This window comes from Pteronotus mesoamericanus, unplaced genomic scaffold (assembly GCF_021234165.1).
Source record: "Pteronotus mesoamericanus isolate MK-2021 breed Mesoamerican mustached bat unplaced genomic scaffold, CSHL_Meso_final contig_105, whole genome shotgun sequence".
Classification (NCBI taxonomy): Eukaryota; Metazoa; Chordata; class Mammalia; order Chiroptera; family Mormoopidae; genus Pteronotus; species Pteronotus mesoamericanus.
Genome location: NW_026555006.1, coordinates 1,687,898 through 1,713,452, shown reverse-complemented (window position 1 = coordinate 1,713,452; position 25,555 = coordinate 1,687,898). Strand labels below are relative to the sequence as shown.

The window sequence follows — 25,555 nt, the reverse complement described above, 5'->3', positions numbered from 1 at the left end:
GTCTACCATGTGTCAGGTACTGCGTCAGATGCTAGGTTATTCATCAGTGAACAAAAAGAAAATAACTCAAAGTATAGTCATTGAATTTCAAAGTTAAATCTTGCATCCAGTTGTGCTTTCATCATTCAATTTGTGCAGTTCCTCCCCTGCTTTTGTAGAGATAAATGTCATGCCTTCTTGTTTATAAGCTTTGCTTTCAATAATTGGAATTTGATATAAGCTTTAAAAGCTGAAGTACTTTGGTGCTTCACTTGTTGAATATTTGATTAAAGATTTCCAATTGATTTTGAACAAAATACAACCAAAATTTTGTCTTATTTAAAGGTCTCATTAACAACATTTAGGGGTCTCATTAACATCAACAAAACAACAACAAAAGCAAAATGAACATTGATTAACAAAGCAGCTTATTAAAGGCTCAAAAATCTCTGAAATCCCATTGGTGACAGACAATAAAGAAAATAAACATCGTCTGCCTTCCTGAAACCAAAAAAACATATTTTTTGCATGTGGTTTAGCTTTAACTTAAAAAAAAAGTATATAGTTCTCTTACTTTGTGTAAATTTTGAGAACTATGTGAAGGTAGAAAATAAAAGTTCCTTTGAATGCAGTTATAATTTATATGGATACCCCCAACCAATTTAAAATAAATTTCTGCTCCTCAGGATTGCTGATTTAACAAGTATATTGTTTTTATCAAAATTTGTATTTATATTATAATAATAAAGATAAGTAGTTCTAATGCTAATATTGAAACTTTTTTAAAAAATGAATTATCAGCAGTATTACTACTAACGGAGTATTTTACTTTAAGCAGAGTGAATTTCCAAAAGCTTGACTATGAGCCCATGAATTGGATGAAAGTAATTGAATTACATTGGAATTAAGTTAAATTAGTTTCTGTTTTAAACATCTGATGACACTGATATAAAACTGCTGGTTTTAGTTCTGCTAATAAGAAAAAGGCATTAACAGCTACCGTTTTATATACAAGAAAACTTGGAATTAAAAATGATTGAAAATAGCCTTGACTGGGGTGGCTCAGCTGGTTGGAGCGCTGTCCTGTAACTGAAGGGTAGCGGGTTCAATTTCAGGTTGGGGCACATACCTGGGCTCAGATTTGGTCCCTGGTCCTGGCACGTAATGATCCCTGGTCCAGGCGTGTACAGAAGGCAACCGATTGATGCTTCTCTCTCTCATCGGTGTTTCTCTCTCTCCCTTCTTCTCCCTCTAAAAGCAATGAAAAAAAATGTCCTTGGGTGAGGTTTTAAAAAAATGATTGAAATTATTTTAGAAAACAGTCATGTACTCTAAATAACAAGTGATACTACACATCACTCTGAAGCATGGCTTTTCACTTAGAGTACATGACTGTTTTAAAATATTTCAATCATTTCTCTTCTATGCTTCTACTTTTACATGTGTAAATTACAGCCTTTGGGCATGTTTTCTTAAAATAACTGTTAAATCAAGTAGATGCTGATGTTTATTTAGCAGATTTGTGTCTTCTGGTTTTTTATGGTCACATTATCAGTACACCCCCTTCAGTGAATCATAAATACTGAGAAACATTTTATACAGGGTACATGTTCATCACTGAGACATAGAAAGTTAGTACTTAAGTTTCCTAAAACATGCACTTTTGTGTTTTAGCTAATTACTGGTTATGGCAATATTTTTTTTTGTAAAATGTAACCAAAATAAAATAATATTAGATTTATACCATATGATAAATATGCCAAGAGCAATCAGACTATTCTCTAAAAACAGGGCTGCTTAGTCTCTATTTCTTAAACATATCTCCCAATCACCTAACCTATAGTTTCCTGCATTTCCTATTAATCCCACCAACAAGTGGCCCGGAAGCTCCACGAGCCTGGCTAATTGCTGCACGAGCTACTGCAGGATTGGCTGGCGCAGCAAGCTGCCACCAGGGCGACACCTCTGAGTACTTCTCCCACCACCATTTGGGGCCTGCAGGAGTTGACTGCCTTTTTGTATCTGGACGGACAAACTTAGTTTTATCAGAGAGCCCATCTCCTTGAAAGGGGAGTATTGGCTACATCGGGTCTGGGAAAGGTCAGGAAGAGAAAACAAGGTTATCATTGATTTTCTTTCATGACTGTGTATTTAAATGGTTTCTCATCCCTTGTCACTTTTTCCTTTCTCCCCTACCCTACCTGCTCTGCCTGGCTCTTATCCGAAGTATACCCAGCGCAAACTCAAAATACCAAAAAAAAAAAAAAAAAAAAAAAAAATTCATTGTTTTGAACCAACAGATAGTATGGTGCCAACTATCCATTACACAGTGCATGGTGATAATCATAGTTACCATTACTGTTTCAGGTACTAATCTTATCTCTAATTTTCAAAACAAATCCATGAGCTGGATACTATTTTCATTTCATAGATGTGGAAATCCAGCCCAAGGCTACATGACTGATAAGTACTAGACTTGGATTAAAGCCCACATTCTACTGTGCAATAACTACATTTCTTTTTTTATTGTATTTGTCCATTACCATTTAGTCCCCTTATGCACCCCTCCCCCTCCACAATCACCACACTGTTGTCCATGTGTCCTTTTTTCTTTTTGTTCAATCCCTTCACCCCCTATTTCCTACCCACTCCTTAGCTGTCAAGTAATCCAAAGGTGGAACTGAACACAGATTCTTCTATTCAATCAAATCCCTGCTCTGCTTGACTTATTTATTCATTCAGTCAAAATATTTATTGAATGCCTTATGTACACTAGGCTCTATGTAAGGGGATTTCAGTCTGGTGGCTTCACAGCTGGAACCTTTATTATGTTATTCCACCCATGATGCGGCAACAAAGTAACTTGGATATGAAACTTCAGTGCAAAACTGAACCATTGCAGCTAAAGCCTGCCACCCCATTCCGGAGCACCCCCGATTCTGATACTGCCTCATAAGCCATCCTGTATCCCAGCAAATTCTAGTTTTGAAAACACAGATCTTTGCATCTAAGAGTCATAACAACTGTTAAGAGGGACACATCTTTGTAACCACATTTTACACAGAGGCACCAAAAGGCAAAGTCTTGCCCAAGGATTACAGCTTGGACTAAAACCCAGCTCCTAGTTCTTGTCTGGTGTTTTCTTCTTTCTGCGTCTCAGAAATCTGGATTGTAGAAGACAAAGTACATGACTTAGAGTCTCTCCTTGTGCCAGGAGCCTGTCCCTGGAGTTCCTGCCTGCATTAGCATTCTGCCAGCGGCCGCACGTAGGCGGGAATATTGTTGCTGTTCATGACCAGGGGGAATAATCAGTCTCAGCTATTCCCCGGCTCTAAACCAGCCAAAGTAATTGGGTTTAATTTTAATTTTTTTAATGGCTTGAAATTAATAGAAGCAGCTGCTGCCACAGTGTGTAGGTGTCCTTCTCCAGAAGGCAGAGACCAAAAAAATAAATAAATAAATAAATAAATAAATAAAATAAAAATCCTACACATAAAATAAACTCTGAAAAGTAAACAATAGAGTGTGTAGGACAAAAAGGTTAATTCAGAAATCAAGCAGTATCTTTTTGTTATCAAAAACTCCCTGGCAATATGTGGCACTGTCTCTCTCCTCCCACCACTTGCGCCCATCAGCCCCCGATAAGATGGTAATCTGATTAGACATCGGGTGTAAAAAAGTGTTGCCTGTATCTGAGCACTCCCTCACTCTCTCTCCCCCTCCCTGTGACTCACCAAGAGATTAGCTGTGACAAAGTGAGGAGAAAGATAGGAATAGATATGCTGACGACAGGAGCCCTATTATAATTATTTGGGGGAAGATAGGATTGGAATTAGGAGCAGATCCTGCTTGTTTAGGGAGGGTGGATTTATAATGTGGGCACCCATACCAGCTGCCTGGCTGTGCCAGATGCCATAGAAGAAAAGGAGGAGGTCATTGGCTCAAACCAGGTGATGGTCTGGGTTGTTCGAGCCAAACATCGACTAAAGGCCATAAATTGGCATGGACGGCAAACCAGGGATTCAGCTGCCTTCATGAAGGGAAGAGGAATCAAAATCTTACCTCAATTTAAAATATACCTGTGAAACCAGATGCCAGTTTGCTCCCCATCCCTGGGTAAACAAAGTAGGGGAACCAAGAAACTGTTTCTGCAATTGCAATTGTTGAATGAATTTAAGATGCATAGCCTTGGTGTGGTGGGAAGAATATGTGTTTATCAGTCAGACCATAGTGCACATCAAATGAGTAGCACATTATTGGCATGCAGCAGGTGCTTAACATGTTACTAAGGAGTAACAGAAGTGTCTGAGTGAGTTTGTTTTGCATACCTCCTTTAAGGAATTACTACCTAAAAAAAAAGTAGATTCTTTGTTATTTCTCTTTTTGATAATTTGAAGAAAAGGTTGTGTCTCCTATCAAAGAAGACTCTGGGATTGGAATTCATTTGTCCATTTCCATATTTTCTGCTTGATTGGAGAGGAAGTGAGGACTTCTGTCCTCCAGGGCTCCTGAGGAGAGCTAGGGAATGTTGCTGTTTTAGAGAACCTTATGTACTCCTTTAGGTCTAGGACTTCTTTTCCTCTGTGCTCACATAACCTCCAAAACAGTGCACTGGGGATTTGACTGATATTTTGGAGAGAAGGCAGAGAGGATGATAAATGGAAAGGAATCATTCATTCATTAAGTCCTAAGTTCACTCATTCATTCAACAAACATGCTTTAAGCTCTTCTTCAAGGCCATGCACTGTGCTAAGTACTATTGATTTTAAGACGAATCAGAAATACAGCAGTGTCTGCAATTAGTATTTAGAGCAATTAGTTCATCCTGGAGTTGCTCACAAAAGCTTCTAAGAAGAAATGTCATATGAGCTGGGCCTCACTTCTCTACATCGAAATTCACTATGTAGAAAAGCATGAGAAAGGCACTGAGACAGACAGATCAACATATAAAAAGACAGGGAGGTTTTTGAGGCGATAATGTATTCAGGGCATGACTCACAGCTTCACATAGAGACTACACAATCTACATATATATTGGTTGGTGTAGCTGAAATTATTTACTTTAATTTGTTCATCTCTTAAATTTCCCTCACAAATATATTAATTTATCCAATCTGTAATCGTTTGTGCACTTCCTTTATGCAAGGCCCTGTATAGATCCTGCAGAACCAAAGGTGAATGATATATGAACCCTGCTCTCAAGGAGGGCTCAATCTAATGGTGGAGAAAGGCATGTAGTCAAATCCATATAATGAAATAGAGGTTATAATAGAAAGGTATATATTCTGTGATCGTGAATGTGTTGGGTATGTATATGCATGTGTGTGTGTGCTCACTCACCCACATGTAAACACACAGCTGAATCTCAGGATGTGAGCTATAGCTCCCTCACACATGTGGAGGAAGCCATCTTCAGTCACCAGGATGGACCCGGAATGATGGCTTATTCCAAGAGCTGGATCAGCCTTTAGTCACTGAGTTCTGAGAGTGCACAAGTCTTGGAATCTTCCTGCTTCTCTGGCAGGATCAGATATTATAAATTCTTTACTTTCTGGAGTCTTCTGGGTAGTCATCCATTCTTGACCTTACCCTACCTCCATTTTTACAATATCATTGAGATGATAGGGAACTTCAGAGGATTGTTGTGAGAGTTAAAGGAGTTAATAAGCTATAAAGTGCCTAGAGTGGCCTGGCATATGGCCAATGATAGATACATATTAGGAATTGTATTATAATAATTATTATCATTATTGTTTTATTGTTTCCATTGGTATCTCAGACTACCTATGTTAAATGGTATCAGAAGGCTGCCTTCTCAAGTTAACCAACTTGTGCTTCCCTGTAATGTGGACTTTCCTGCTTCCGTTCAGCTGAATGTTAGAGAGTCCTGACTTTATGCTGAGCTAAAATTTACCTCCCGATGGTGCGTACCATTTATCTTTATGGTGCCTACCATTTATCTTTGCAGATGAGTGTTCTTTTCCTTTTGTCGCTGCTTTTTAGAATAAGCAACTGTTACTTGATACCTCTGTACCATTTCTACCGAGAGAAGAAAAACGTGGCACTGTTCCTGTCTTCAAGAATCTTACTTTTTCTTTGAAGAAATTTCCATGTACTATTGTTGCCCATTTTTAAGAGACAAACCAGGTGATAACAATTTTTTAAATATTATATGTCAAAGTAGAGAAAAATTAATGAAGAACGAATGGTCTTTAGAGAAGGCTTCAGGGGAGGTATGTTAAAGGATAGGCATTTATTTATACATTCTTTTGTTTATTAATTAATTAGTTAATTTTTTAAAAAAGTATTTAAACCTTGTTGGTAATCTACAATATGCCACATCTGTAAGTCAGGATTTTCCAAGTAGTTAAGATGGCAGCAAGAGGAAGTCCAAAGGGAGGACATATCAAATACAAAGACACAGAGGTAGAGGAGATATGACAAAAAAAGTTGTGTTAGGGAGGTGTAAATTGCTCATATAAATAAATATATAAGTCACTCCTCATATAGGGTACAGGGAGGCAGAAATGGCCAATGATGCTGGACTTAAACAGGGTGATCCTTAGAAGTGTTGTGAGCCAAACTAAAATGTGAGGAAATGGAGTTGTTTGGAGAATTTTTAGTGGGAGTACTGGGGAGAGTACTGTGAGATCAGATTTTTCTGGAAGCAGAAGGTAATGCTATGACTTGAGGAAAAAGGGGAGAAGGGTAGGTGGCAAGATACTGTAAGGACTATGAGCACAGGCTTCAGAGTCACTCTAGCCTGCGTCTGACACAGAATCTGCTGCCTACTAACCTTGCCACCTCAGAGAAGTTTTGACCTCTCTGAGCTTCAATTTTCGTCTGTGGAAAAAGGATGTTAATAGACCCTAGCTCTTAGGGTGGTAGTGAGGATTAAATGATAATGCATATAAAACACTTAACAACATGCCTAAGACATACTGAAAACATAATAAGCAAAAATAAGAGAAAAACCAGAAGTGCACTCTAAATGAGAGACACATTTCTCCCACACACTTCCAGGCCTCTTCTCCTTTATGCTTTGCATTACTTCAAAGTCCTCATGAGTTTGTCCTCCTGAGCCCTTCTCAAATAGATTTTTGTTTGTATCTGTAGCAAAGTCTGGAAAATCTAAGCCCTGAGCAGCTTCTCAGCTTCTTGAATGATTACCCAGGGCCCATTACCTTCATTCCGTCTGCAAATCGGGTTAGGCATCCGACCCACTCAGGGGAGGGGCTGGGACAGCTGCAGGCATTAGATGAATTATCCTGGTAGTATGTAATCAAATTTGGGGGAGACGGTAGGCTATCAGAGTCAAGTCGCTAAACTTGGCTAGCATAGGACAAAGCTGAGGTGATTGGATTTAAAGCATGGAAGCTGATCGGATACAATAGTAAATGAAGAGTTGAAAATATCAGCATCATAACCTGAGGGACCTTTGACTGTAGGAATCACTTTTGAATGAAGGCACAGTCACATCGCGCTCTAGGATGCTCAGACTCAGACCTCTGAGTCCAGGCCTGAAGTGACTATTACAGACCATTGGCTGGACACCTGAAGACCGCTTTCACTGGCATTCTTCCTGGACACAAGTCAGAATGCTGAGACTGGCTTATTCTACCAGCCTTACATTCCTGCATGTTCAGTCATATGGCAAATGTAGACCATCTAGTCTCTCTGTACCCTCATCCCTGCAATGGTCCATTCTCTCTACTCGTAGTTTCCCTCTGCTTCTTTCTGTATTCAAGACATTCCACTTCCCACTTTTTCCATTGAAACAGTGCTATGGTTAATAATCTCACTTGGATCCTCAGTCTCTCAGCCCACTGTTTCTTTTACCTCTTAACCAAGTATCATGTACCATGCATGATACTTGGTACGTGATACTTAACAAAATTTGCCGAATAAAACAATGAACTAAAGCTTTACTATCCTGGATGCTGTTACTTCCTGTGCTGCCCTCTCAGCAGATGCCTATCCTCTTGTACCCTGTGTACAGAAGAATCAGGAGGGGACAACTTTCTTTTTTCCCCGTGCACCTTCCAGGCCATTGTTTCTCTATCTTATCACTGGTATCTCCAATTTCAATACTGGAAGGTTTAGGGTAGCAATCTGGCTAAAAAGGAGGGGTGGCTAGGGAGATTTTCTTAAAATTATCTTTATATTACAAGAAGACTGTTTTTACTTCCACGCCTATTCCTGCGGGCTTTGAGAGTAGGAAGCAAATGGCGTCTATTGATGGGCCTAACACCCTAGAAAGCCTTTGATACTGCCACTGACTTTCACTGAAAAGCCCTGTTCTTTCATTGCTTATGCTGTTCCCTCTATTCCCTGTCCATCTTAGCACTTTCAAGTTCTTACCCATCTTAGATTCCATGACCCATTACTTCATCCGCTTTTCTCTAATAGTCAAAAGTCTGTCTTGTTTTTTCTAGCCTGTTCTTCTGACTGCTCTCATCTATCCCTTGAACTGGTACAATCACAATCCCTTACTTCTTTTATTCACTTGAAAGATACTGTGTGACCTCAGGAAAATGTTTAAATTTTCTAACATGGTTTATATAGTCCCTTTCTAATCTGCCTTCTGCCTTCCTTTTCAGACACATTTCCCTTCTCACTTTTTGTGCTTTAGCCATGATGAATTCCTTGCCATCCTAACATTTCACTTGTCCCCTCTTGCCTCCGGGCCTTTGACACACTCATATCTGGAACACCAGGAGCCCATAGTTTATCAAGAGAGACCATGGAAAAGTGATACAGGTACTGCACTTGGAGACAGAGAGAGACAAACTTGAATCCCAGCTCTGTCATTTACTTACCATAGAGACCATAGAGACCATAGAGAAGCTCTTTACCTTTTATGAGCCTCCATAACCACTTCTTCAAAGTGGAATAACAATGCCCACATTGACAGAATAGCTATTTGTATTAAACCAGGTACAGAATGAGCCCTAGGTATGGCCTGCCCATTCCTTTCTTTCTGTTTTCCCTCAGGCCTTCCTTTCCTTTTTTTTCCTTTTGTCTTTTTTCCCCCTTTGTCTTTGTTCCCCCAAACATTTTGTTTGGGGGGAGATTCATAACATCCAGGGCTACAGAAAAGCAATGCAAGCCACTCTGTGTCACAGCATCAGTGTCCTGTAACTTCTGCTCTTCCACAGGAAGCTGCCAGCCTCACCTCCCACCTTGGCTATTTAGACAGTTTCAGCAGGACACCAAGGTGGAAAGAAGATTCTGCAATAAACTAAGGGCATGTTGTAATGATCGTGGAGCTCTTAACAGTTTTCGTCAGGCTGCCCTACCTGGGGCCAGGGCCATTCTGGTTTTTCTCAACCTTATCTCTGATAACCCTCCTCCTCACACTTTCCTCCATATGTTTCTGTGCCCCTTGGCTTCTGAGTGAATGTCAAGCCAGTACAGGTGAGCCCTTAACATCCTCCAGCCACTGTGCCAGAGCCCCCAGAAACATATTTGCCCTTAAGGAGCTTCCAAACTGATACTAATGGATAAGAATTAGAAAGTAATCATTTAAAAAGCAAGTTACTACCGAATGTGGGAACTAAACTGGCCTGAAATTGTCAATAGACATTCATGGAAAAGGCACAGTATGAGGTGGATTTTGTACGATTAATAGGATTTGATGCTGCCAAATAAATAAAAGCATAAAAAACAAACCAAAAAAAAAAAAAACAAACAAGCAAACAAATAAAAAAACCCAGGATTTGAAGAGACAGAAATGAGAGGCTTTCTCTGTAAGTGTGAGTGGTCTGGATACAGCAGGGCAGAGGCTGTGAACCTGTGACGTGGGTGAATGTAAGGTTGTTTCAGGAACTGTGACTGGAACATTCTGCCTTTTCTCATGGATGCGTTTTAGTTTTCCTTATTGGAGAATGAGCATGATGGCTTAGCAAAATTGCCTGCACAGCATATTTTTAAGCGGTATTCCCCAAAGTGCTTCTGTGGAAAATTAGTTGCATGAAATGTTCTGTAGAAAAATAATAGTAATAATCAATTAATTAATATTAATAATCTATTAATAATCTAATAATAGTAAAAATCTAAGAAGTGTTGAATATTCTTTCTTCCCTTGAATATTCACCATGCACATTCTTTAAAAGGTCTAGATTAGTCTTGTAATACAAAAACCTGACTTCCCTAAGAAAAGTAGGCATTCCTTATTTATGTCACTGTAATATCACACTCTTTTTTCCCCTCAAAGCATTTTGAGAGGCCATGACTATACTCTATACTTATTTTTAATATTTTTTGACTGCTTCCCTGCTACAATATATACTCCATGAGGACAATGCCTTGCCTATCTTATCTACCATTATACATCAACAATCTAGCATGATGCCTGGGCGTACAGCAGGTGTTCAAAATAAGAATAAACGATATATAAAACTTGTTCATCTTGGTTTAATGTTGCATTGTCCAAGCAGTTGATAAAGGGTAGGGCTGGAATTTGAACAAAGTGCTGCAGATTCTAGTCTCTTTTTGACCGTAGAAATGTGTGTTGTTGTCCCAGGCTACCGCCTAGGGTTCTTGATGTTACCGTTTTTTATGGTCAGCTATTCCTGCTTATTACCTTTTGAAGCTTGAATGATTGTCTGATATGCCTAAATTTATTTCTTTGTATCTTTCAGGCAAAGGTTGCCACCTAAAAATGTTTACTACTACCGCTGCCCGGACCATAGGAAGAATTATGTGATGTCCTTTGCATTTTGTTTTGACCGAGAAGAAGATACTTACCAATTTGCTTACTGCTACCCATATACATACACTCGCTTTCAGCATTACCTTGACAGCCTGCAAAAGAGAAACATGGATTATTTCTTTCGGGAGCAGCTGGGTCAGAGCGTGGTAAGGTCCACTCAGAACATCTATGGGGGGAGCTTAGCAATGGGTTTTCAGAGAATGCAAATAATGGGTAGTGGTTATTTGTAGACTATGTACTTTAGAACTTTTAAAAGTTATTGTTTTTAATGTATAATTCTTCGCTACAGTATGGCCACCAGAAAGTTATAGAATAAGATATAACAGGTGTTTATCTTTCTGAATGAAGCCGATAAAGCTCGGTAACAAAATACAAAAGTTCTGCTAATTTCTAAAAACTCTGAGAGAAAAGAAAGAGGCTTCTACTGGGTGTCACAAAAGACATGAAAGCATGTTATGAGAGTGAGCTTCTGAGATGAAAAATAAGTTTGTTTTTAGTAAATTTAACTTGCCCACAGTGCAAGTGAACAAGTGGTATGCAGTTTGGATGTGGTGCCCACAATGTGCTCTGACTCTGCCATCCATCCATGTCCAGCCCTTTTTCCTTCAACCTTATACTACGTATAAGTTTTCTATTGCTGACATAATAAATTCCCATAAACTCAGTGGCTTAAAACAACACAAATGTACTGTCTTACAGTTCAAGAGAAGCCCAAACCTGGTCTTACTGACCTAAAATCAGGTATCAGCAGGTCTGCATTCCCTCTGCAGGCTCTTGGTGAAAATTCATTTCCCTGCCTTTTCTAGCTTCTAGAAGCTGCTTGCATTCTTTGGCTTGTGGTTCCCTTCCATCTTCAAAGCCAGCAGCGGCTGGTTGGATCTTTCTCATGCCACATTGCTCTGACACCGAATCTCCTGCCTCCCTCTTCCACTCACAAAGGCTCTTGTGATTACATTGGGCTCACCCAGATAACCCAGGATAATGTTTCCACTTCAAGATCTTTAACTTAATCGTGTCTGTGAAGTCCCTTTTTTCATGTAAGGTAACATATTGACAGGTTCTAGGGATTTGGACTTGGGACATTTTGGGTGGGGGGAGTGCATTGCTTTGTGCACCAACATTTTCCTCTTCTCCTTTTTCTCTTTCCCACCCTGAACAACCCATGATCTGAAATTATTCTTCACATTGGATACATAGGGTTTGTTCTCTGTAGTCAGCAATACTTTGATTACTAGTAAAAAATAGATGGTAATTTGGTTTTATGTTTGCTCTTTAAGAAGTATGAATTGTGTCTCTGAAATAGGTATATTGAGCACTTTAAAGACCCTAAGTGAAGATACTGGTGGAATTTGCAGAAAATACTATACTTTCTGATATGTATTGGTGGAAAAATGGACTCTGCCTAGTGACTGTGGGTTCCATCTAGCAATGGGTCTGACTTCTAAATAAAAGTTTTCAAGATGAGACTGCTTAAAAGACATAAAGTCTGGCCCAGGATACCCCCCAAAAAAGAGAAATAAAGAGGACTTCTGCATGGCTCAGGTACATGAGAGCCAAATCTTGACTCAAAAGCTAGTGGTCATGATGTCATTCTTATAGTCTGAGATCCTTACTCACTAAATTTTGCTTAATATCTTCCCTCTACTCTGACCCCCTTCTTAACGGTGCTTCTGATGGGTGTCATGTGTATCTAGTGCCTACATTTGAACTGAAAACTGGGACACATGTTGTATCAGCCAGCATGCTAGCAGGAAACAGATGGCAGCCTCACATTAGGGTAATTTAAGGAAGACTTAATAAATGGGCTATTTACAAGGTGTGTGCAGTGTGTATGGAAACCACAGGGTATAATGCAGTTCCCTGGGGCTAGTAACAGCTCAAAGGGTGTGAAGGGAAGGAATGGTTACCAGAACCCAATAGTAAAGAACCATGCAGTGGCCACCTTGAGTGGAACAGTGAGTGACCTTCAGTTGGAGAATAAAGTCGGCCTGAAATGACCCCACAGAGAGGAAGCTGAGAAAAATGAATACACAGAGCTTATTCTCTTCCTTCTCTCTGATCTCTTTCTAGGAGTTCTTAATGACCAACCCAACCAGAAATCAGGGGGCAAAGAAAACCCACACAGTTAAGCCTCTCTGGGCAAAAAAAAACAGTGGATAAGGGCAGAGTGTGGATGTAGAGAGGCAAATAGAATATATTAAGCACAAATGGTCTGTTCAATACTATATTATAGGAAACAGTGAGATTATTTGAGATGAGACTGTCAGAGAAATTCTGAGATGAATGTATACCAGACATATGAATTATAATATGAATTAAGAGAGAAGTTCATTCAATATCCATAACTTTTAATTGTAGGATCTGTACATTTCATTCCTGTGTACACCATAGCCCCCTCTTAGATTTATACTGGGCAGAATGTACATGCAATTGAATGGCTATCAAGTGAATTATTGAATGAATGAAAGAATGTCTTAAGATGTATGTCTAGAGGGACTGTGAAGAGCTAAAAGCATCAAAAAGCTGATAGGAGGGATAATGAGATAAGTCAAGCTGTGAATAATATTCAAATATATATCTCAAATAACAGCAATATAATAATATAGAAGTTTATTTTTCTTCCGTGTAGACATGAAAGAAATCTAGATGTAGACAATCCAGAGCTGGCATAACGGCTCTGCTCCTTGAAAACCCTCAGGCGGCAGTTCCGTGCAGCTCTCTGCTCTGCCGTCTCTGGGTCGTGGCCCTCAGTCTCTTGATTCAGTGTGGAATTGTACTGTCTCATCCACGTTCCAGGCAGCAGGACGAAGGAGGCAGGGGGAGAAGAGAGACGATACAGTTATGAGGCACTTTTCCTTTTATCCACATTTAACTAAAGGGAGGATAAGAAATGAAGTTTTCATTCTGGGTGATGTGTTTCCAGCTAAAAGTTGGCAGTTACAAACATATGGGGGTGATGAATGTCAAAGGACAGCAGCCTTCCGTCTCTGCTGTAGGAGACCTGAACCCTGCCTCCAGCTGTAATGCCAAACCACTCCCATGACCTGGAACAGTACTTCCTCTACCTGGGGACAAGTTTTTTCATCTGTAAAATGAGAATGTTGGGCTTGAATAGGGTTTTTAAAAATATTTTCTGAGGAATTCTTGAGTTAGAAAAAATCTGAAATCCCTGCCCTACTTCAGACCCTGTGAGAGGCGCTGTGGGGCTATAGCATGATATATTCAAGTCTTGGGGTACTTCCAGAAGTGCATTCTATATGAGAGGAAATAAGACGTTCAAATAGATATAGTTTTTTTAAAAGTATATAATTAAGGATCTCATGAGTTTAAAGAGTTAGTGATCAGACTAAACATCATGGAGAAGATGGGCGTTAACTGAGCCTTGAAGGTGGGTAGGATTACTGAATACAGTAGAACGCAGAAAACAGCCTGTGCCATTGCAAGGTGGTAGTTGGTTAGAAGTCTGGTTTGATTGGAATAGGGCATCTTCCTACTGGAAGATTAGGATAGATAGGAAAGGTGGGACCAAACTCTGGAAAGCCTTGGTTGTCATATTAAGAAGTTATGGCTATATCCTTTATTCAGATTCAATACGGAGCTGCTGGCTCAGGCACTGTATATATACTATTTTTCTCATTTCTCACACTAGTTTTACAGAATAGGCAGGATTATCCCAGTGGGGGGATTAAATAATCTAAAGCTAAAAAGTTAAGTTACCTGGATAAAGCCACAAGGTTAGTTCCTGTCAGGGCCAAGGTTGAAACCCACGGCTTCTAACCCCGTGCCCTGGAGCTGTGAGAGACCCACCACTACTCTCTGTGTTGGACCTACTGAGACCCATGGTATATCTGTGAGGAAGGAATTATCTTCATTAAAGCAACATATTAAAAAAAATAAAGTTAATGGAAATGCAGGATGTACCTGTGCTGGCTAAGCTAGATTAGGGAAGCACTGTGGGTTGGCTCAGTCCCCCCATTTGGGGCCTCAGAGCAGATACTTGTGCAGATAGGACAATTCTTGGTTACCAGGGTGTTTGATGTGGTTTGTGTCTGAAGACACCACTATAATTAGTTAATCCTTATTCCAATTTGGAGGGAGGATAATTACAAGTGGGAAGGCTAAACATGCCAACATCCAGATCTTAGAGAGATCCGGCAATAAGCAAGATTTTGAATTTCTAGTGCTGAAACTATTAATCACCAAGGGTATAGCTGCTACTGCTACTAATTATATATTAATGGCATTTTATGTTGTTATTCACCAGCGGCCTCTTCCAAACCTACCAGACAAAAACATGCCTCAAAGCCACAATCTGACTTTTAAGATAAATACATCTTTTTTCCTTGTTGTTTTAACACATTTGTTGAAGTATAATTTACATACCATAACATTCACCCATTTGTTAAGGTATAATTCTGTGACTTTTAGTAAATTGATAGTTTTACAACTATCATCATGATTCATTTTTAGAACATATTTATCATCCCCAAAAAGTTCCCTTGGTAATCCCCAATTCCACCCTTTAGGCAACTACTGACCTGCTCTCTGACACTTTAAATTTGCCACTTCAGAACATTTCACGTAAATGGAATTATATACTGTACAGTCACATTTTGCATTTATCATGTTTTGCTTAGCATATTTTGAGATCCATCTATGTTGTAATATGTATCTATAGTTCATTCATTTTTAGAGCTGAGTAGTATTCTATTGAAAAGATATACCACATTTTGTTTATCTGTTCTCCAGTTGATAGACAATTGGGATTGTTTCCCCTTTAGGGCTATTGTGCATAATGCTGTTATGAACATTCATATACATATCCGTAAGTGTACATGTGATTACATTTCTCCTTGGTAGATTTCTAGAGTGGAATCATTGGGTCACATAGTAAGTTCTTGTTCAACTTAAAAAAACCTGTCAAATTGTGTCCCAAGTTAGTAGTGCCATTTTACATCTCTACCAGCAGTGTAGGAAAGGGTTAAAGTTTCACTGTGTGCTTACTTGGAATTACCTATATATTTTTATTACAAGCATTTTTAGTGGATATGTAGCGATATCTCATTGTGGTTTTAATTTTTATTGCTTTAATGACTAATTATGTTGAATATCTTAAGATGTGCTTATTTTCCATTTGTATATCTTCTTTGATGAAGTGTCAGTTTAAATCTTTTGTCCATTTAAACAAATTGGGTTATTTGTGTTCTTATAATGAGAGTTCTTTATATATTCTGAGTGCAAGTCCTTTTCAGATACATGCTTTGCAAATATTTCCCCCTAATCTATGCCTTATCTTTTTACTCATTCTCTTAACTGTGCTCTTTACAGAAGTTTTAACTTTTGATGTCCAGTTTGTTAGTTTTTTCTCTTATGGATCATGCTTTTGGAGTCTTATTCAAGAACTCTTTGCCCAGCTGCAGGCCACAAAGTTTTTTTCCCCTATATTTTCTTCTGTATTTTTATAGGTTTCATTTATATTTGTCTATGATATATTTTGAATTTTCTTTTTATATATTGAATGAAGTAAGGATCTAAGTTCTTTTTTTTCTGCATATGGATATACAATTTTTCTAGTACCACTTGTTGAAAAAACTACCTGTTACACATAAATTGTCTTGGCATTTTGTCTGATGCTTTTGCTCAACTTTTCTGTTGTTGAGCCTGGATTCCCTGGGAGCCAGCCCTGCATTTGTGTGGGTCAGCGGTCAGCTATGATTGGGCTGAGTTGGTGCTCACCCACCCTGAGCCAGTAAGGCTCCCATCCTTTGCCAGTAGATCCCTATGTGGGTACGGGGATCGTGGTCAAAGTTTGGGCTGCCCTGGCTTTTACTTTGCCTTTGTGTTATGTTTTTTATGTGTATTCATGCAGCCTCAAGTTCATTCAGAAATGTGTGGCTGGCTTGGGCCTCCTCAGGTCTCTGCTGAACCTGCACTCAATCTCAGCCAGGGATATTCTTGTCCCAGCCATTCAACGTGGGTCCTCCTCAGTAGCTCACCTCTGTGATAAGTGTTTCCACAGATGATGCTGATGGGTTGAGCACTGCCCACTTCTCCAAATTAACTGAGTCCCTTTTACCCCAGCAGAGGAGCTGCCAATCCTCCCAGCTTGGCCTGCTCTAACAGGACCCGGCGTTCGCTGAGCCTGGGGGAAGATGGAACAGCCCCAGGACAGGATGCCACAGATTCCCATTCTATTACCTGAAGATCAGCAGTTTTTCAAGCATAGTAGTTTTGAGATTGTTCTATGCCTTTGGTCAGTTTCCAAAAATGCTGAAATGGTTGTTTGTGTCAATTTTGTCCAGCTTTATATTTGTTTTCTAAGGATAGGATTTACCTATAATCCTATATCAGCATAGCCAGAGTAAGATTTTAACTGACAAACATTAGTTTTTAAATCATGTAGCCTTTGTGGTCACAGAGTAAAATATGGTATTATTTTTATATGTCACTGAACTAATTAGATGAACAAAACTCTGTATGTGTATTTGTGTGTGTTGTATGTATGTGTGTGTGTGTGTTGAAAGAATTAGGTGTAGAGAGCCATTTCCACACTTAGGGATACTTCAAAAAGAAGTGTTTAATAAAGAAAATAAACTGATGGAGTATTCTAGGGAAGCACTAGAAAATCATTTACATGAAAATAGAATTGTCTAGGCTCTGCCACTGGTGAGCTCTGTGACCTTAGGTAAACACTTCCACTCTATGGGCCTCAGAAAGACCAGATTATTTCAAGCATTCGTTCCAACTCCAACATAAATTATGGTTCAAATGTTTATGTCTTCCTGATTGTATGTTCTGAGAACACATCAACCTGTTGTAATGTTGCCTCTTAATCCGCTCTTTATTTTATAATAATGGTTGTGGAGTACCTACCATGTGCCAAAACCAATGCTATGAACTTTATATACATTATGTCACCCAATCTTTGCAACACCCCTATTATATGGTTATTATTTTATTGAATGCCTAACATGTAACCAGCCTTCTTTGGATCTAGGGATATAGCAGTGAAATCAGGCAAGAAACCCATGCCTTCATGGGGCTTACATTCTAGTAGGAGGAGACAGGCAATATTGGAGAAATTAAATCAGGAAAGGGGATGAGTTTTGAGGTAAAGGTTTCACTTAGAAGGAAACATTTAAGCTCTGAGATATGAAATTATTATGTTCTCCCATTATCACTTTTAAAACTGAGAAACAATGAGATTAAGTATTTTGTCTATGTCATGAAGTTGGGATTTGAAGCCAAGCCTTTGTGGCATCCAAGGAATGGACTCTAAACCATTCCTGGGTAGGCAAATATTCTGTTCACTATATGGTCATTTACTAAATCCTTACAAAGTCATTCTTCAATATTATGGCTATCTAGTGGGGATCTTTCTGTCTGTCAAGCTCATTGGGTGTGCTGGAGATAGTAAGAGGAACAAAAAACATACCCTGCCTCTAAGAAGCACTAACTATAGTGTGCAACACAGATAAAAACTAATAATGGCAATGTTGGTAAGAGTCTTGATACAATAGAGATAGTAGGAAGACAAGGGGCAAAAAAAGGGGAATTAATTGATAATCAAAACATAGATACAGAGGCTGAGACGTCTGATGAGTCCTGACAATTTTGTGTGGTTCCAAATGATAAGAGCGCAGGATGCAGGCTAAAAAGGATGTGGAGAGTTGTGGCGGGGGGTGGGATGAGAAGGAGAGGTAAGCGAAGGCTGGTCAGGAGTGCCTTGAATGCTAAGCTAAAAAATTTGGACTCAGTCTCTCTCTCTCTTTACAATTTTTTCAACATTTTTTGTATTGATTTTACAGAGAGACAGAGACATTGGTTTGTTGTTCCAGTTGTTTTTGCATTCATTGGTTGATTGTTGTATGTGCCCTGACAGGGAATTGAACCTATAGCCTTGGTGTGTCAGGACGATGCTCTGACTAAATGAGTTACCCGGCCAGGGCTGGACTCAGTCTTGAGGTCAGTGAGGAACCAAGCAAGAGAAAACATAATTGTTGTGGTATTAACCCATCCATTCCCAGGTTGTCCCTGCTGATGGCAACTGATCTAGAAGCAAGATTAACTCCTGCCTGTCTGAGCCCAGAGTACCAGGGGGAAAACCTTACTACCAAGACGTCATGTACAGTAATGACAATGTTATAGAAATACCTAGAATTGCTGGTCTCTCTCATCTTAACTCCTCACACAATTTCTAGAGCAAAAATTATAGGGGTAACATTCAAATATAACCAATATATTAGGCATCTCTTATGGGCAAGGACTTAACTTATAGACCAGAATCTTCTTAACATTCCAGAAATGTTGCTTTTCAACCTCTCCTTATACACTTCTGGAGGTAGCCAATGACAAGAAAGCTCTACCGTCAGTAGAATGAACTACCTCCTTGTAATTGTCTTTCTTTGGTTCTAGCTCAACCTTCTGGGTCCTCCTTTAGCCCCTGGACAGGCCTGCAAAGATAGTAAGACAATAGCTACAACCTCCTCTTGAGTCTTCTCTACTCCAAGCTAATACTCCCTTTTTCCCTCTCCCCCTGTAAGTCTACATTTATTCATATCTCATGGTTTCTAAACTTTGTACCTTCATTGTTGTTCTCTGGGCATGACTTAGGTTGTTAATTTCCTTCTTAGAATGGCAGTACTGCACATTAAACTCCCTAGGTGATTGAGCATCCCACAGTAGAGTAGGACTATTGTCTCTCTTGCTCTGGATGCTAGATCTCTAGAAATATAGCCAGAATTTACATTAGCTTTTCTTTTTGTTTAACAGTAAGTCCTCCCTGTAGTCAATTTCTTTTTTGTTGCTATTCTTTAAATAAAGCTATTTTTATTTTTCTGATATTCTTTTTAAATAAACCTTTACTTTGGAATAATTTTAAATTATAGAAAAGTTGAAAAAATAATATGATGAGTCCCCACATACCCTTCATCCAGTTTCTTCAGATGTTAAAATCTTACACAACCATGGAGCATTTGTCCAAACTAAGAAACTAACATTGGTACGTTATTATTAACTAAACTACAGGACTATAACAGATTCCATTAGTTTTTCCACTACTGTCCTTTTTGTGTCCCAGGATTCAATTCAGCATGCTGGATTAGCCTGTAATAGATTTTGTAAGTATAACTGCAACCTCTTACACTTACTCTAAGTTTCAGCTTGTTGGTTTTAGTCCTTTCTTCTAGCCTGCTGTTGTCATTTTGATTCTTGGATCCTCTTATCTGCAGTATTAGTGACTTCATTGAGAATTTTTTAAGTATGTGTTTTTAAAGTATTGATTCAAGGGTACAAATATTTAATAGGACAAGACCTAAAAGCAAAAACAGATTTATACATATTACTGATGACTTCTCTGGAATGCCTAAACTGGTATTTTGTATCAATTCTACATTAATCCCTGGATCTGATTATACTTCTAATGCCAATAGTATAAGTCACCTAAGTGAACAAGATTTTACCTGCCTCCCAGTCAACTCAATTAAGTTCAATTTAAGTTACTATCTCTTATGTACCATATACTATGAGAGATCTAGAATTAAACAAGATGTAGTCTCTGCCCCATTTTTCCATGTGATCCATAAGGATCATGTGTAAATTATATTTAATGTATGGTTCCAATCCATGATGAGTGAGGGAGGCCCAGGTGGTAAAGGGCAAATTTTAGAAAAGAGAGTGCTTTCTGGGGAAGGGTCTGGCTAGGTGAGGGCTCTGCAATGAGGACACTAGAACCCCGACTTGGACTCCAGCCACTTCTTTTCAAGATTGGCACAGCTCTGCAGCTCCTTGGCTCCCAGATCAGCAAAGTCACAGTGAGAATGATCAGGTGGAAAAGGGAAGATTCTGAAAGCCTTATCTGGAAAGATTTTCAGAATCCAAAGTAAATTATGAATCTGGGGGACAGACAAAAAAGATGAATTTTGAAGCCGAAATGAAGAGGCTAGAGAACACGGCATAATCAGAGAAAACCAGAAAGCTGGGTTGAGGAGGAAGAGGAGCAGACTGGACAAGTACAAGAAGATCTGAAAGAACTTAAGACCTGAAGCTTGGCAGCTTCTACTACAGTCCTTGCATGGCCTTGTGTGGAAAAGCCAGTCTCTCAGAAAGGAACTGGGGGGAACCAATGACCTTGTGGGCAGGAAAATCAAGGCAGAGAAGACAATAACACCACAGAAAAGAGGGTGGAGAGGGTGAGTAGTCCCCTTCTGTTTTTTTCAGTTCCTTCCCCTTTGTTCTTCCTCTTTGAAGTAAAACATCATGGAGTTGCAGTGGGCTACGTGACCAAACAAATGTATGAAAAATAATTACATCTTTTTTGGCTGAGTTTTGCATTGAATAATTGCGGGAAGTTAGTAATCTCAATTTTCAGCCCCTAATCCACCTCTCAGGAGAGTTCTATGGACCCCCATCTGCACCAAACCCTGTCCTGATCGACAGTCTAAATTAAACAAGCTTAGTGTTTTGGCTCCCTTCCAGCAGGCCACTTCATAAGTCACCACTCTCTTGGCATAGTTTTTGCTATTCTCCTCAAAAAGAGTCCAAATTAATTGGAGGCAGATATATCCTTTCAGCATCTGGCTGAGGGGCTGCCAGCTTACTGTGCTGAGGCAAGTGGTCCATTCATTGCAAACCTCAGGCCTGGGTAAACTAGGGCCTGTAAAGGAGATGCTCCCTGGCTTCTCCTTCTGATTTACCTCAGGCTGCAGAGGCTACCTGAGTCTGCTGACCCAGACTGCCACACACTTGCTCCAAAACTGGGTTCCCTAGCTCAGTGAATGTGTTACACCGTGTGAGCTGGCCATGCCAGAAACCTGTCCTGTTTAACTCCTTCTTACTCACTCCTCATGTATCATATATGGTCAAGTATTATCAAGGCTACAACCCAATATCCTTAGTATTTATCTCTTCTTTATCTCTGCTTTCAGTACCCTCGTTCAAACTATCAGCATCTCTCAGGACATCACAAAAGCTTCTTTAGCTAAGGGTTATAAGATGTGAGGCAAACAGGCCTGTAGGCTCTCTTTTTATTCTGTGGCTGCCAGAACTCCCAGCCCCCCACCCAACCTTGTGTTCCCTTCGCTTCCTCACTGACGCTGTCACACCTGACCAAGAGACAAAGTAATCGCTTTGTTGAACGCCACCCAGCAAGGATGGCAGACTGCATGACTAGTTTTAGACTATTCTTTCTTCCCACTTTTATAAAAAGAATCATACAGAAAGACATGTTTTGAGCTTTGTGCCATCAGTCTATGTAAGCCCCCACCAGTCCTTGTTGCTGATCTCTTGGACACTTCCCTTAATCATGGAGAATTTTGTTCCTTACTTATCTTTTCCACTACACTGCTGTAATTTTAGTGTCCATGAAAATGACCCATTGAGCACCCTGGCCTTTCAGTAGTTTAAAACAGAATAACAAATTCTTAACATGGTCTGGGAGATCTTGTATAACTGGCCTCTCCCTGCTTCCTCGGGATCCCTCACACCTCTCTCATTTTGTTGTCTATGTCCTATGGCACTGGCCTTCCCACAGCTCTTTCTGTGAGCCATGGATTTTCTCCCTAACCTGGAATGTTCTTTCTCTATAGCCCTTTGGCTAATTACTACCTATTCTATATTCAGGATCCAATGTAAACATCACTGCCTCATGGAATTTTTTCTTGATACACTGTTTCCCAGACTAGTATGAGAGCCTTCATTACATGTGTTTATTCTCTATTTCATCTTTAAAACATGCATCACTCTTCTGATTACTCATTTGACAGCTGTCTTCCTCTGTCCTACGTTTAGGGAATATTTTTGTATTTGGGTATGTATAGGACTGGAAGTAGCTGAAAATGTCATGCTGTTATAGCCAAATTTCTTTCATGGCACCTCTTGGGATGGTCATCCTTTGTCACATCCTCTGCAGCCACATTTCCATTCTGTTGAATCAGTGGTATGTAACATAAGGGTACAAGGTCATTTCTTTTCTATAAGTCATGGAATGTCAAAGCCAAGAAAAATCTTAAGTTCCTTTAGTTCTGGGGTTTTAAAACCATGCTCCCTGTTTCCCTAAGGAGGGATCTGAGCTCTGAACAGTACCACAGGGGCTGCTGAGGAGGAAGGGAAAGAGGGACTTCTGAGAAGTCAGGGCTCTGGCCTTTCTTGCCCTCTCTGCTGTGTAAGCCCCTACTTCCTAGCCTTCCCCCATAGACTTGGTTCAAAGAAGGGACTCAGATGCTAACAGTATTTGCAAACTTTCCTCTCTTTCTGCAGCTTAGACACTGGGGCCCAGACAGGGGAGATAACTTTCTTGAGTCACACAGTGAGTTAGTGGGACAGCGCTGGCTGGAAGCCAAACTGCTGACTTCTAGATGTCCACTGCGGCCCCCCTGCATCTCAGTCCTAGGCCCACGTGCAAGGTGTGCGTACTTGCCTACCCTTTCTACAAACATTAATTGAGCACCTACAAGCCAGTCAAAAGGAAATTACTAGATACTTAAGTCAGTAGTATGAGCAACATAGTTTAGAGCCCTGACTTGTCACTCATTAACTGTGTAACCTTAGTCCAATGACTTCACTCTCTATTCCTCTGTTTCCTCATACATTAGTCCCCCCCTCCCACCTCTCAACTGGCATCCAGATAAACCCCTTATTCAGTTATAATTTAAGTAGAAAGATCATCAGGGCTAGTGTGACATTGGGGTTTGAAGTCTGACTCTGCCACTCATGTCTCTGATATGTCAGATAACCTCTCTACCCCTCTTCTGCAAACTAGGCATTGTGATTTAGCTTTAGGGTTATTGTCATGACAAGAGGCTTTTGTAGATGTTAGATGAAGGAGGTGAAAGTGCCTACTGAATCGTTTGTAAATACTTGGGTATGATGCATTTGTAATACCGCATTTCCCTTACCAAACTCTAAGCTCCCCGAAAATATGGTGGTTCCCCCTTATCTGTAGGAGATACATTCCAAGAAACCAGTGGATGCCAAAATGGCAGGTAGTACAGATTTTTTCTATACGTCCATACCCTTGATAAAGTTTAATTGATAATTAGGCAAAATGAAAGATCAACAGCAATAACATAGTGAAACAGAACAATTATAACAATAAAATATGGGTGACTTGAACACAAGCACTGCAACACCATGACACCGATATGATAACCACAACAGCAGCTGAACGACTGACAGTGGCGGGGGAGGGTGTGGCAGCATGTACTGTGTGTATAGGCTGGACAAAGGGTGGTGCCTGTCCCAGGCGGGTCACAGCAGGAAGGAGTGAGATTTCATCATGTTACTCAGAATGGTGCAAATTTAAACCTTAAAAATTGTTTATTTCTGGAGTTTTCCATTTGATATTTTTGGACTGCGGTGACCGCAGGTAGCTGAAACTGCAGAAAGTGAAACTCCAGGTGAGTGGAGACTACTTTATACAATTTGTCATATAAAAATGAGAACAATTGACATTTAGAGTGTTTACTATATACCGAGCATTATTCTAGCTGTTTTATTGTCGTATTTAATCAGCATCAACCACCTATGAAGCAAATACTACATTTATTATCCCCATTTTTCAGATAGGGAAGTTATTATCCCCATTTTTCAGATAGGGAAGTTGAGGCATAGTGAGGTTAAGTAACTTTTCCAAGATTACACTATTTATATGTGGTAACACCCGTGTAGAAGAAACCGAGGTATAGGTGACTGGTGGGGAGTAGGGAAAGAGCTGCAGGGACATGGAAGAGGCTCGTAAATGAAGCTGATTCTGATCTGGGGGATCAGACAGAACTGTATATATGAGTTAATATTTGAGCCCTTCTTGTAGCTACTTATTGGGTAAGAGGTAATGTAGTAGAGGGTACACATTGGAAATGTAGTAGAGGGTACACGTTGGAAAGCCATTTAGAAGGTCTTGCTCAAAACTGGCTAAAGGTTTTGGAGAAGGAGGTTTGGGATACAGAAGGGAAAGGACTGGGTTTGTTGAGGGAAGGAGTTTGGGAAACAACTTGGCTGACTGTGGGTCCCAGAGTAACTCCCTGCGCTAAGGCTGTTGCTTAGAGCTCCCTTAGGGATCGTCTCTGCCTAGAGCAAATTATCATTCCTCAGTACAAAAGGGAAACGAGAAGAGGGGGAAAGGGAATCAAAATGATCCATCAATTAGTTCTGACATCATCTCTTGGCCATTCTTAAAAGCCAAAAGTACTAAAAGTGGTTGGAAACTCAGAAAGGTGGGATTTGGTTGGGGGGCAGGGCGGGGGTTACTTCCTAAAGCCCCTTAAGGAAAAGAAAATAGAGTCAGCTGCTAAACTTCATTATCTCTTTTCTAACAAAAGTGTTCTGCTGCAGGGAGGCTTGATAAATGAACTGGGCATTTTCCTAGAATCCTTTTATTAGTATTTAGGGAACTTGTTCCAGTATTAAAAAACAGATCACTTGAGTACACTTTTGGCCTTATTGTATTATTTGGTTTAATGAATGTCTTAAAACAACTTACAACATGATTTTGGCCAAAGAAATGATTCAGGTTCTGCAATCTTAATTTCAAAAAGTTTGTTTTGTGTTACTTTTGGTGACTGTGCCAGCCACTGATGGTTTAGGAACAATATGTTGGGACATGTTCACAGTCCATGAAAAGGACAAAGCACATGGCTCTTGGAGTTGGAAAATCCAGGTGAGAGCTGACTGATGGCTCCTGGCTACACCCCGTGACCCTTGCCAGAGTAAGTTGCTGCTGAAGTCCCTAGGGAATCCTTTAGCCAGCAGCATGGCTGAGGCTGCAATAGTCTCCCAGGGGCCTGCCTACCTCTCTAGGATTGTTACCCGAAGTGGTGGGGGAAGGGGCAGGAGGGAAGTGGAGTAAGTGCTACCTTCCAGGGCCTC

General features: G+C 40.0%; 1 protein-coding gene across 1 annotated transcript in view; it reads left to right on the top strand.

Moving 5' to 3' along the window:
- The window catches only part of AGBL4 (AGBL carboxypeptidase 4), a 1,003,652-nt gene that overhangs the window by 540,561 nt on the left and 437,536 nt on the right, over positions 1-25,555 (top strand). The window contains exon 5 of the mRNA XM_054571930.1: positions 10,623-10,839. Within this exon, the coding sequence (XP_054427905.1) occupies positions 10,623-10,839 (217 nt within the window). The remainder of the gene's footprint in view (positions 1-10,622; positions 10,840-25,555) is intronic.